We start from the raw sequence: 12001 nt of genomic DNA on the forward strand, positions 1-12001 counted from the left end.
TGGCCTAGTATGAATGTAAACCAGTGTCTTCTGCTTTCATCGGTGAAAGAGCATTTTAAACACCATCCTTTATTCTGGGATGAAAGTCTCTGGCTCTGGAAAGGGAATCTGAGACATGTCTGAAGGTATGTGTGCAAGATGCTGCAGTCACCAGACTCACAAACCCACTGAGTTGGAACATGCCCTGTGATAACGATAGCCAACCTGTGGCACAGGATGGGAGGAGAGCTCAAAATGCACTGGGCACAAGGAACATAGAGTACATGGTAAGAGACAACCCTTCTAGGGAAGAAGGACCCGTAAGTATACACTAGGGATTGGAACTCACTGCTGCAAGCTGAAGATTGTGCAGAAGGAAGAGGCACACAGGATCAACTCCCCAGAGACAGGCATGAACTCCATCCCACATCATGGGACACTTGGGCCACCATCATCGATAGCAGTGACTCTTGAAGAGCAGAAGGCCTAGACAATTTTTCTAGAAATTTCCATTTTTCCCTAGCTCAGAGGCTTTGTCTCATCCTGCAACTAACTGACAAGCCATCTGACTATTTCACAGAATTAACCACTGCAGTGTCTACAGGGGGTTGAGGTTGTTTCCTGTGCTGAGAAGTTCAACAATTCAATCAACTCTCTGGGCAACTGTAAGGTTTCTGAGAGACACTGGGTCTAGAATTCTCAGATTTGGGAGAGAGGGGGGTAGAGTCACTAGCCTGGCAAGCAGAACCTATTTAGCATGCATTTGCTAAAGACACATCAGAGTGAGACACTCCCTTGCCCCCAGTTGTCAGAGTGAGACACTCTGGAGAAAAATCTGACCTTCTGATAGCAATTTATTAACCTTTTAACTTAAAAGGGGAAAGTTTTAATTTGAGGTCTTATATGTTTCCCTGAGAATGTCATGAGTTTTGAGGGGGGGAATAGGGAGTCTCATATAGCTCACAGTGAGACATTCTTAGACAGTTGGCACTGTAATGTCTGTGATGTCATTATACTATCATTTGAGCTCCTTTAATATCTGGCATGAGCCCTTTGAGTATGTTGGGCATTATTCACAGTGAGACAGAGAGCAAGGGATGAACACAGTCAGCAGCAAGGCTTCTTGATGACTTCACTGGGGTCTCGCTCATATCACTTTCCTGTCACCCTCAGAAGAAGTTTGAAGAAAGTCATTTTGGCTTTGTATGGAAGCGGTAACCTTACATCACAGGACACAAGATGCACAGCAGGGTGTCATGGATGTCTTGCAGAAGTTGATCACGTGCCAGAGGTTAGGCCCAATGGCCTTAGGTAACACATGGTGGGATATGTTAGGACAGAGAAGACACACTTTATACCCACCTAGACTCTACTTACTCCTGGCCAGCCTCTGCTGCTGGGAACATTGGTTAGAACTTCTGGAGAAGTCCTACTGCCAGTGACTGACATGGAGGTGCAGAGGTTAGGCCTTGCCTGCAGGTGAGACAGCTCTGTAGGCCTCTCACTATACACTTCCATGCGGGATCTGGACAGTCGGATAAAGATGGAGCTCTCTGTTCTATGGTGACCCTCTGTGAGACACAACTGCCTACATTGTCTGCTGTACTCTGCCAGTTTATCTTTGCAGGGTGGCGTCAAGGACTAGCATGTGGCAGATGGGATCTAAACTTTCAACGCCTCTGGCCTGAGACTCTCTCTTTTACCTGCTTCACTGTGGCCTGGCCTTTGAGGATGACACAGCATGCAAACAACTTATGTGGCCGCTATCTAGCTGCGTCCATGGAGGGAAAGAGGCATTTCCACAGTTCCCAATGTGACTCATACTCATCCCTCTGGATGTCGTCAGTGAAAAGTGTCATGGCCCCAGAAACAGAACAAGAGCCCACTTTTGCTCTCTGCTGTGGCCACCAGCTCTAACAAGATAAGGAGGGTTGTATGGATCCACGACATTCTCTGTACCTTGGGCACTTGTCTGAAACCAGGTCACGCTTGCAAAGAGGACAAGCAACCCTTCAGACCCAACATGAGATGAAGCTTCTTCATTCTGGTGAGCAACTTAATTCCAACAGCAGACTGTGGGGTGAGTCTCGAGGTCTGAGATACTTGTCTGATGGCCACTTTCTCTTAGACCCTGGTTAGCATCTTCTAATGGTCTGCCTCCTCCGGGAGCTGCCTCTCCCACCCCCAGACATGCTCAGGCCCATGAGTCCTTCCCTGGAGGGTCGACAAATGACCTGGTCACCTGGCTATAAACCTTTGGGACTTCTTTGTCATTGCCAATTCAGGGGGTGTCCCAGAAGATGATGGTACTGTATCTCAGAGACACATGTTGGACCTCTAATTTGCTTGGGCTCAAGCTAAGGACCTGTCAACATCTCCTCAAGCTCTTAGAGAGTCTCCCATTCCCATGTGAAACAAAATAACTGTTCCTGGCTGTCTAAACAGTGCCAATAGGCAATCCAGGCAAAAGACAGGAAATGGGCAAGTTTCTACCCTAGTTCCACACTCTATCTTCGGTCTTGTTTCATTACATCTCAGGGCTGGCCTGCTCGCTAGCCCCTGGCTGAACTGAACCAAAAGGAGGCATTGCCAGGGGCTTGGAAGGTAAGAAGATGTCCACCTGCCTCGGGCCAGGCTTCCTGGCAGTGGCTTTGAATCCACAGCCCTTATCCCACATTCTAGCCAGCAACTAGCTCTGCACAGCGACGACATGGCTCCCCACCATGGCTTATCCCTGGCCGCACTGCACCCAGAATCACTTCCCTCTGCCCAGTGTGTCCCCTGGTTAAAGCCTCTTGGACTGCCTCAGTTGTGCTTTATTTCTTGCTGGCACCCTGCCTGACAGTCAGCATTCATCCAGACCCGGCAGGTGACATACTGGTTTTCCAGGAGGCCCTCTTTCTCCTGGATTTCCTGGTGCACCCTAAGAGAGAAAAGAAAGCAAGCCGTGACTGTGGTGATAAGGTCAGCCTTTCTATTCTACATGCCCCTCCAACCACCTCTGTCTCTGCTAACTGTGACTTGGCTGGGGAGGAATTCCCCCAACTCTGAAGATGTGCCCTGGCTGAGCTTCCAAGAGACAGTAGTAAATGTATAGGGCAAAGTAAACCTTCCTAAAAATCCCTTCCAGAACCCCAAACTAAAACCACCTTGTGCACAATGTGCCCATGCAAACACAATCACATACAAACCTGACTTAATCTTTTATTCCAAATATGAGGGGTAGGAGTAGCTTTGAGAAGAAAAATGTTTTCATTGATGACTGGCTATAGGAATGCAAGAATGATAGGGGAGCAGTTAAATGTAAATGTTGGGGAACAAGAACTAGAGGGGGGCTGTGGGATGTCTTTCTGTATGCTATGCATGTGTTGCTATGATTGGTTGATAAATAAGGCTGTAAGCAAGGCAGCTTAGAGGCAGGCAGAAAATACAAGTGGATAGACAGGAAGAAGAAGGGCAGAAGAGAAGAGACACCATCCCGCCACCCAGGGATCAGCATGTAATGGCACACAGGTAAAGCCACGGAACATGTGGCGACATATAGATTAATAGATTAATGGGCTGAGTTTAGTTATAAAAGCTAGCTAGTAAGAAGCCTGAGCCATAGGCCATATAATTTACAATGAATATTAAGCCTCTAAATCATTATTTTGTAAGTGGCTGCAGGACTGTGGGTGAGAGAGATTTGTCTGGACTATGCAGGGCTGGGCAGGACACAGAAAATTTCTGGCTACAAGAGGGGTTTTCTTTTCAGGAGCAGAACCCAAGGAAGGGAAGAGGGCTGTATGGTCCCTGCCTAATGGGGACTAAATGGGGACTATGGAAGCAGAAGCAAGGGAAGGCAGATACGCAGTGAATACTGCTGCTTATTGGAGCCATGCATCTTGTGCCTCTAAAACCTCCTTGCAGCCATTGATTCATTTTGCCAGTGAGTATGAACTGAATGCCTCTGGTGCCTGGCATGCTACTGAGACTCAGGAGTTCAGAGCTATCTGATTGAAGGCCAAGAAAGGAAGACAAAAGGGTACTGCTGTCATCATCATAAAAGGGTTTTGTCTCAAGGGGCCTCAGCTGAGCCTCTGTAATTCCCTTGAGGAGAGAGGGCCAGAACAGGGCCAGGAAGAAGTGCATGGAAGAATCAGACCTCACTTATTTCATCAAGACAGATGAACAAGAAAGAAGAGACAGTGATTGGAGACCCAGGAGTATACAGGGTTTTGAAAACATGATAAAAATGCTTAAGAAAGAAAATCTGAATAGTGCAAAAAGCCACAATAGACAGAAAATCAAAAATACATAAATAAACACCCTGGGGCTTCACAGAAATCCCTGACTGAGCAAGGATTTGGTGCTGGCCATGTGGACAAGGGAGGCCAAAAGATGGTAGATGAGCTCACAGCGGTGACTCTACATACTCTCTAAGCTGGTGGCTTTTCTCTTTACTTACATCCTGGCCAGCTGGTCCCTGGGGGCCGGGGAATCCAGGTAAACCTCGAGATCCCTGAAGAAAAAGAAGAAAAGACAGGATCCAACTGTGGGAAGACAGGGCTCATCTTTGTCTGGCAATAGTTGGCTACGACTATACAAATGATCTGCTATGCGGAGCCATCACTGGTGTGAACTGTTGACCTAACAGAATCTAAAATCACCCTAGAGATGAGCCTCTGGACATGCCTGTGGGGATTATCACAATTACACTAAGTGATGAGTGTCCCCTGACTGTGGATGAGATGTGAGAAGCTGCTGTCTGCTCCTTCTGCTTTGACTTCCCTGCTATAACAGACTGCACCTTGAATAGAGCTAAAGTCAGTCCTCTCTTCCTTAAGGCGCTTCCATCAGGGTCTGTTACCCCAGCAGCATGGACAGAAATCCCACAATAATGCATATGTCAAAAGTACCTTCCTCATACCCTATGGAGCAGAACCTGCTCTGTGGACATCTGTGCTCTGTGCACAGATACAATGCTCAGGGAAACGCTCTCTGGGAACCTAACACGAGCCCCATGCATTGGCCCCTTTGCTGGTGTGGATGACACAGCTCCTGTGGAGGACCAGGGCCTGAACACCCACCCAGAACACACCTCCCACGCACCTTGATGACAGCCAGCCCCTTGAGCTTCTAGTTGGTCACAGAAGTTTCCTTGCACAAGGCCCAACAAAAGGCTTGGCTCCTGCATGACCCTGATCGCTTTCTATAAGATCACTCTCATTATGTTAACATTTTCTGGGCGACATCGGAGAGTGGCACAGGCAATGGATCTCATTTCTTTACATTTACGGGTGGAAATCAGCCCTTCTCAGGGCATTGGCTGAACTCACGCCACCTGCTCTGCAGGAGTTGACCTACCTCCTCTGGAGTCCACAGACCTCTCCTCAAACCTCCCCTTGATCCAGAATCCCACGTTCCTCAGCTTTACTTAGCATAATTTACTTTGAAATCTCATGGTCATGAACCTCAATTGTTCTGAGCCTCTGTTCCCTCATTCAGCAAAACGGGTGCAAGACTCCCTGGCCTCCTTAATCAGAAATCATGAATGAACATTACTTTAAAATATGTGCACAGAGCCAAATGCTGTGCATCAGCCCAGCTGTTGACATGTAGCTCTTCTGCTCATGAGGTGACTTAAAATCGGAAGACACAGCAACAAACATTTAGTGAATGCTTGAAAATGGCCACCAACAATGGTGGCTGTTCCTGAGAAAATGCACCCTGGGAGCTCTTGGGTTGCATAAGCATAAAAATGGGCCCAACAAATTTCCACAATGGCTCATAGGTATTGCTGCCTCCATACTACAAATCAAGAGAAATTATCTCATGTGTTCTTGGCTCTGTGGCTGTTAAGCCAGAATTCAAAAACAGTTCTTCTAGCCATTTGATTAAATTCCCTAACCTGAAGCTCCACTTCTGTAGTGGAGATGCTAAGCAGTGAAGCCAGTCTCAATGTGCCCAACTACAAAACAGTTGTGCTGGATTAAATGAACCCACCTCTCCCTTCCTCCCCATATGTCCTATAAGCCCATGCGCATATTTTGGAGAGTCTATCTAGTGCAAAGAATTTCTAGTAATTTTTGATTGCCTCTAATTTAGAATTGGGTTGACAATCCTCCACCTAAAGCATACTATACCGGGGGTCCTTTGTCTCCTGGTCGTCCTGAAGGGCCCTAAGAAAAGAACAAACAGATTAGCAAACAAAATAGGAATGCTCATTTCAACATTTAAACATGCTACGATATCTTAAAACAAAAACAAAAAAAACGAGGGCCTCAGGTAGCCCAGGCTGTCCTCAACACTATGTAGTCAAGGATAACCGTTAACTTCTGATCCTTTTGCCTCCACTTCCCAAGTTCTGGGACTAGAGACATGTACCACCAAGCTCTGTTCTGTAAAGTTTATTGCTAGGCCAGGTTTCCTCTATCCTTCCTTAAACAAGTACCACCCACTGTTATTCCCACATGCTTCCTCAGTCCTGGTCCACCACTTCCTTATACCTCTAGTGTGCCCAGGGTTTCCCATATTTCACACGCTTGGAGAGGCACAGGTTCTTCCTGCTTAGGCTAGATTTTAATTTATCAATGAGCAGCTCTCAGTTTCCCAGGACCAGATCAGCCTGCGCCCTGAGCCTCAGCTACCAGATTGATGTTTCCATACGGAAAGCTGACAGGCCTTTATGTCTAGACTCACCCTGTCACATTTGGGAAGGCCTTACACAGTGGAGTTAGTTATGTCTCTGTCCTCTGCTCAATTATGTCCTGCATCTTGCTGTATGTAGCAACTCCCAGGAGAACATGGTAAGTACTCCCAGGAGGGAGAAGGGCTTTCCCACAAAGGCATATGTCCCTGCATTGTGATGAAGTAGCCAGATCCCCTATTGTTTATGACCCTGGGCGGCCAGACGGCAGATGAGCGTCCTTTCAAGTGCATAGTGGAGCATAAGGGAAGCAGATATCTAGAGACACAGGAGAAGCAGAGCCCTGAGGGCAGTAGATCTGTTGGGGATGTAGTTTTAGGAGCTTTGTAGGGGCAGGAAATGAGGACAAGGGCTCTTTAGATTAAGATGTTTGAAACACACGCACACACACAAACAAAAACAAAACAACAACAACAATTTGGACATTTAGTGGATCATAACAAAAACTCACAAACATTTATGTCATTTTTTTTTCTTTTTTCTGGAGAAAGTATCATAAGCTTTGTATGACAAGGTCTCTACCATAACACCACACTCTGCTATTGAGTAAAGCATCAGCAAATGATCCCTATAGACACAAGCATTTCCACTCTCTACGTGCACTGTAAACTGGGATATGATCATCCGTGAGCAAGCAATTCTCTATGCAGAGGTAGTCCAGATAATAAAAGCTGATGGGATGTGAACAGCATCACTTAGCCATTGATAAGTTCTTATTATCCATCTCTCAAACTTTTACAGCACTCAGTAATGACTGAATTCTTATCCACATAAGGAAGTTAGCTAGAGGCATACAGAGGTGCATGAAGAAGGGGACCTTCCATTTTTGTTCTCCATGACAGGAGAGGCACCAGATGCTACACACACACACACACCACACACATACACACACACACACACACACACACACACACACACACACACACACACACCACACACATACATACATACACACACACACACCACATACATACATACATACATACACACACACACACACACACACACACACACACACACACACACACACGGGGGTGGGGGAGAGGCACAAGCTTCACTTTAGCTCCAGCAGAATGCCTGCACACTGGATACCCTCATCATCCCTTTGGCACAAACAAAGAACCTGAAGTTGAAATGCAGTAAGTAACTTGGCTGAAGTCAAACAAACAGGCTCAGAAGTCACCCCTGCTGCATTGGCTCAGAGGCCACTGATTCCTCTATCATAATGCATCGTGACTCTGAATTTTGTTTACCCCGGGTAGTTTCCAATGAGGCTGTAATATATTATTGAAAGAACTGTAATGAGGGCAGCTTGTCCCTGGCATGAGGAATGTCGCCCATTTCGTTTTTAGTGTCACTCTTTGTTTTCAAATTAAATTCCAACTTTAAAACATTTAACTTGCTCATGAAGCCAGGTTCCAAATTACTTTTTTATGCTACTTTGATGGATGAACATTGTAGTCAAAGATGTTCATTTCAAATCTTAGCTTTATCAAATATTAGCTGTCTGACTTTAAGAAAATTCTTTTACCTTTCTGAGCTTGTTTTTCTTTTTTTTTTTTTTTTTGTTTTTTTTTTAATTGTAATATAAAGCTAGATGGTCACTTTTCCTAGTGTTATTAAAAGTAAAATACAGAGTTGAAAAGCCACCTGATGTCTATACCATAAAAAGCATGCCCACAGCTATTCTGTATACTTTTCAAGGTTTTTTTGTGCAGCGGATGAAAGCTAATATGGAAACCCACAACTAAGAAAAGTGCAAAGAATAAAGTGGAATGCTCAGCTACTAATGGGACACCTATGCCATGTTCCTCTACCCAAGACTCATGGGCCATCACAGAAGAAGGGACAGAAAGACAGTAAGAGCCAGAGGTCAGGGAAGACCAAAGCAAAACAGTGTCTTCTGGATAGGACAGGACCACTGTGCTCATGAACTCACAGCAGCCATGGCTGCCTGAATAAGATCAACCCAGTGAATACTCCAACATGGAGGGAGTATAAGGCCACGAGCTCCCAGCCTCCTAGCTGAAGAACTATGGACAGTTAATGGCTTCTGAGAGAAGGAAAGTCAGTATTCTTCAAGGGTGTGGCTCATGGGAGATCAACCACACTCCAATGGAGAGTCCCACACCTGAGTATATGGGTAGCACAACTGGAATCAGTAGGCTATAAAAGATTATGTTTAAAAAGAGGACATGGATTTGAGATCGGCTTAGAGATGTATCTGGTAGGAGTAAGGGGGAGGAGTAGAGGATGAATATGATCAAAATACATTGTATAGATGTATTAATTTTTTCTTTTTTTCATTTTTTCTTTATTAAGAAATTTTCTACTCACTCCACATGCTATCCACAGACCCCCCTCTTCCCTCCTCCCAGCCCCCCAAGCCCTCTTTCCCAAGCCACCCCACATCCCCACATCCCCCTAATCAAGGTCTCCCATGGGGAGTCAGCAAAGCCGAGCACACTGAGCCTAGGCAGGTCCAAGCCCCTTCCCACTGCTCCAAGGCTGTGCAAGGTGTCACACCACAGGCACCGGATTCCAGAAGCCTACCCATAGACCAGGGACAGATTCCCATCTCCCTACCTGGGTGCTCCCTCCCAAACAGTTCGAGCCAAACAACCGTCTTCCATACTCAGAGGGCCTAGTCCAGTCCCATGGGGGCTCCACAGCCACCAGTCCACAGTTCACGGGCTTCCACTAGTGTGGTCAGTCATCTCTGCACGTCCTCCCATCATGATCTCGCCATCCCTTGCCTGCAGTATCTCTCCTCTCTCTCATCAAAAGAAAGAAATTGAAGAAGATATCAGAAAATGGAAATATCTCCCATACTCATGGATAGGTAGAATCAACACAGTAAAAATAGCAACCTTACCAAAAGCAATATACAGATTCAATGCAATCCCCATCAAAATCCCAACACAATTCTTCACAGACTTGGAAAGAACAATACTTAACTTTATATGGAAAAACAAAAAACCTAGGATAGCTAAAAAGAATCCTGTATAATAAAGCAACCTCTGGAGGCATGATGATCCCCAACCTCAAGCTTTACTATAGAGCTATAGTAATAAAAACAGCCTGGTACTGGCATAAAAACCAACATGTGGACCAATGGAATCGAATTGAAGACCCTGACATTAATCCACACACCTAAGAACATATGATTTTCAACAAAGAAGCCAAAACTGTACCATGGAAAAAAGAAAGCATCTTCAACAAATAGTGCTGGCATAACTGGATGTCAACATGCAGAAGATTGCAAATAGATCCATATCTGTCACCATGCACAAAACTCAAGTCCAAGTGGATCAAAGACCTCAACATAAATCCAGTTACTCTGAACCTGATAGAAGAGAAAGTAGGAAGTAGTCTGGAATGAATTGACACAGGAGACCACTTCCTAAATATAACACCAGTAGCACAGACACTGAGAGCGACAATTAATAAATGGGACCACCTGAAACTGAGAAGCTTTTGTAGAGCAAAGGACATAGTCAATAAGACCAAACGACAGCCTACAGAATGGGAAAAGATCTTCACCAACCCCACATCTGACAGAGGGTTGATCTCCAAAATATATAAAGAACTCAAAAAGCTAGACATCAAAATACTGAACAATCCAATTAAAAAATGGGCTACAGAGCTTAACAGAGAATTCTCAATAGAAGAATCTCAAATGGCTAAAAGGCATTTAAGGAATTGTTCAACATCCTTAGTCATCAGGGAAATGCAAATCAAAACAACTCTGAGATACCATCTTACACCTGTCAGAATGGCTAAGATCAAAAACACTGAAGACAGCTTATGTTGGAGAGGAGGTGGAGAAAGGGGAACACTCCTCCACTGTTGGTGGGAATGCAAACTTGTACAGCCACTCTGGAAATCAGTATGGCGATTTCTCAGAAAATTGGTAATAAGTCTTCCTCAAGACCCAGTTATACTACTCTTGGGCATATACCCAAGGAATGCTCAATCTTACCACAAGAACACATGCTCAACTATGTTCATATCAGCATTATTCATAATACCAAGAACCTGGAAACAACCTAGATGCATTAAATTTTTAAAAAATCAATTAAAATGTTTTAAGTGTCGTGGGAGAGGGCTGCCTAGTCATTTCCTTCCTAATTCTGACGTCTAAGTATCTCTTTGTAAGACTGGGGACTCTGCTATGGTTTGAGTGTGAAATGGTCCCAGGAAGGCACATCTCTCAACAGTTGGTCCTGAGATAATGATGCTGTCTGAGCAAGATATGAAACATGAGGGAGGTGAAGCCTACCTGGAGGAAGTGGGTAGTTGCTGTAAGAGTATATTCTTTTGGAAATAAGCTAAAACAGAGCACCAAAAATACATTTAAATCCTTGATTTCAAGCATTCTTTAAAAAATTCAAACAAGTCTAATGAGTATTCTCTATAGAAACATTTAGTGAAAGTATTCAATGAGGAAGACCCAGCATTTCCATTCACATTAGATACAGAAGCTGTGTAGACCAGTTGTAGAGGAGGGAGCTTTCCTCTACAAAGAAACAGTCCAGCTAATAAAAACAGATGAATCAACTGACAGAACTGCCATAGCACCAATTTTCAGTCTTTGATGTGTTAATTGATGGGGCTTTGGACATCAAAGGGTGTGAACATCAGAGAAAGAAACCCACCAGACATCCTCGGTGTCTCCTGATGTGCAACAGGCCATCTGTGAAGTCTTGCCAAAAGCATCAAACCTGAGTCTGATCAAGTCTCTGGACCTGGATACTAACTAATGAGAACCACAGGGGTGGTGGCTCCTGCTAAACCATCATATTAGCGAATCCTATTAGCAAACCGAAAACAACCCCATGGACCAAAATAAGAATAAGCCCTATTTCCTCCATAAACACGTAACAAAATGAAAATGGAGGACCTACAAATTAGCCAGAGATCTCTTTTTGAAGATTGAGCCATTGCTGTTTGTTCACTTGGCTCTTGATTCAGAGACAGAAAGCAGCTGACCAGGGCACTGGTCGGACAATCAAGAGGTGAGCGGTGGTGGCAGCATATTTGGCACTGTGCTTTCCATGTGTGACGATGAAGTTGCACTAACATTTTAAAAGTTCTTATTTGTCATCCATACAGTCTAAAAATAAGCAGGGGATAAAAGTATGCATTCCTGGGCATGATTCAAAATAGGAGGATCAAGAGGATGATAAAAGGAAAATAGAGATCACTAACTGAGAGATCCTGGTGGATGGCTGTTTTAGGGTTTATGTTGCTGCGATTAAAAAAAAAAAAAAAAAAAAAAAAAAAAACCACCGTAACCAAAAGCAGTACGGGGAGGGGTGTTTCAGCTCACAA

The 12001-nt window shown here is 44.7% G+C and overlaps 1 protein-coding gene across 3 annotated transcripts in view; it reads right to left on the minus strand.

Moving 5' to 3' along the window:
- Col22a1 (collagen type XXII alpha 1 chain) overlaps positions 1–12001 on the minus strand; it is a 255332-nt gene that overhangs the window by 72793 nt on the left and 170538 nt on the right. For all 3 annotated transcript variants that reach the window (XR_008220523.1, XM_052747950.1, XM_052747949.1), the window contains exons 41-43: positions 6105–6140; positions 4427–4480; positions 2858–2902 (exon numbers count right to left, since the gene is read on the minus strand). Coding sequence is in view for 2 of the 3 variants with exons in the window: in XM_052747950.1 (XP_052603910.1) it covers positions 2858–2902; positions 4427–4480; positions 6105–6140 (135 nt within the window). In the remaining variant the exon portion in view is untranslated. The remainder of the gene's footprint in view (positions 1–2857; positions 2903–4426; positions 4481–6104; positions 6141–12001) is intronic.

This window comes from Peromyscus californicus, unplaced genomic scaffold (genome assembly GCF_007827085.1).
Source record: "Peromyscus californicus insignis strain IS unplaced genomic scaffold, ASM782708v3 Scaffold_20__1_contigs__length_68692818, whole genome shotgun sequence".
Lineage (NCBI taxonomy): Eukaryota > Metazoa > Chordata > Mammalia > Rodentia > Cricetidae > Peromyscus > Peromyscus californicus.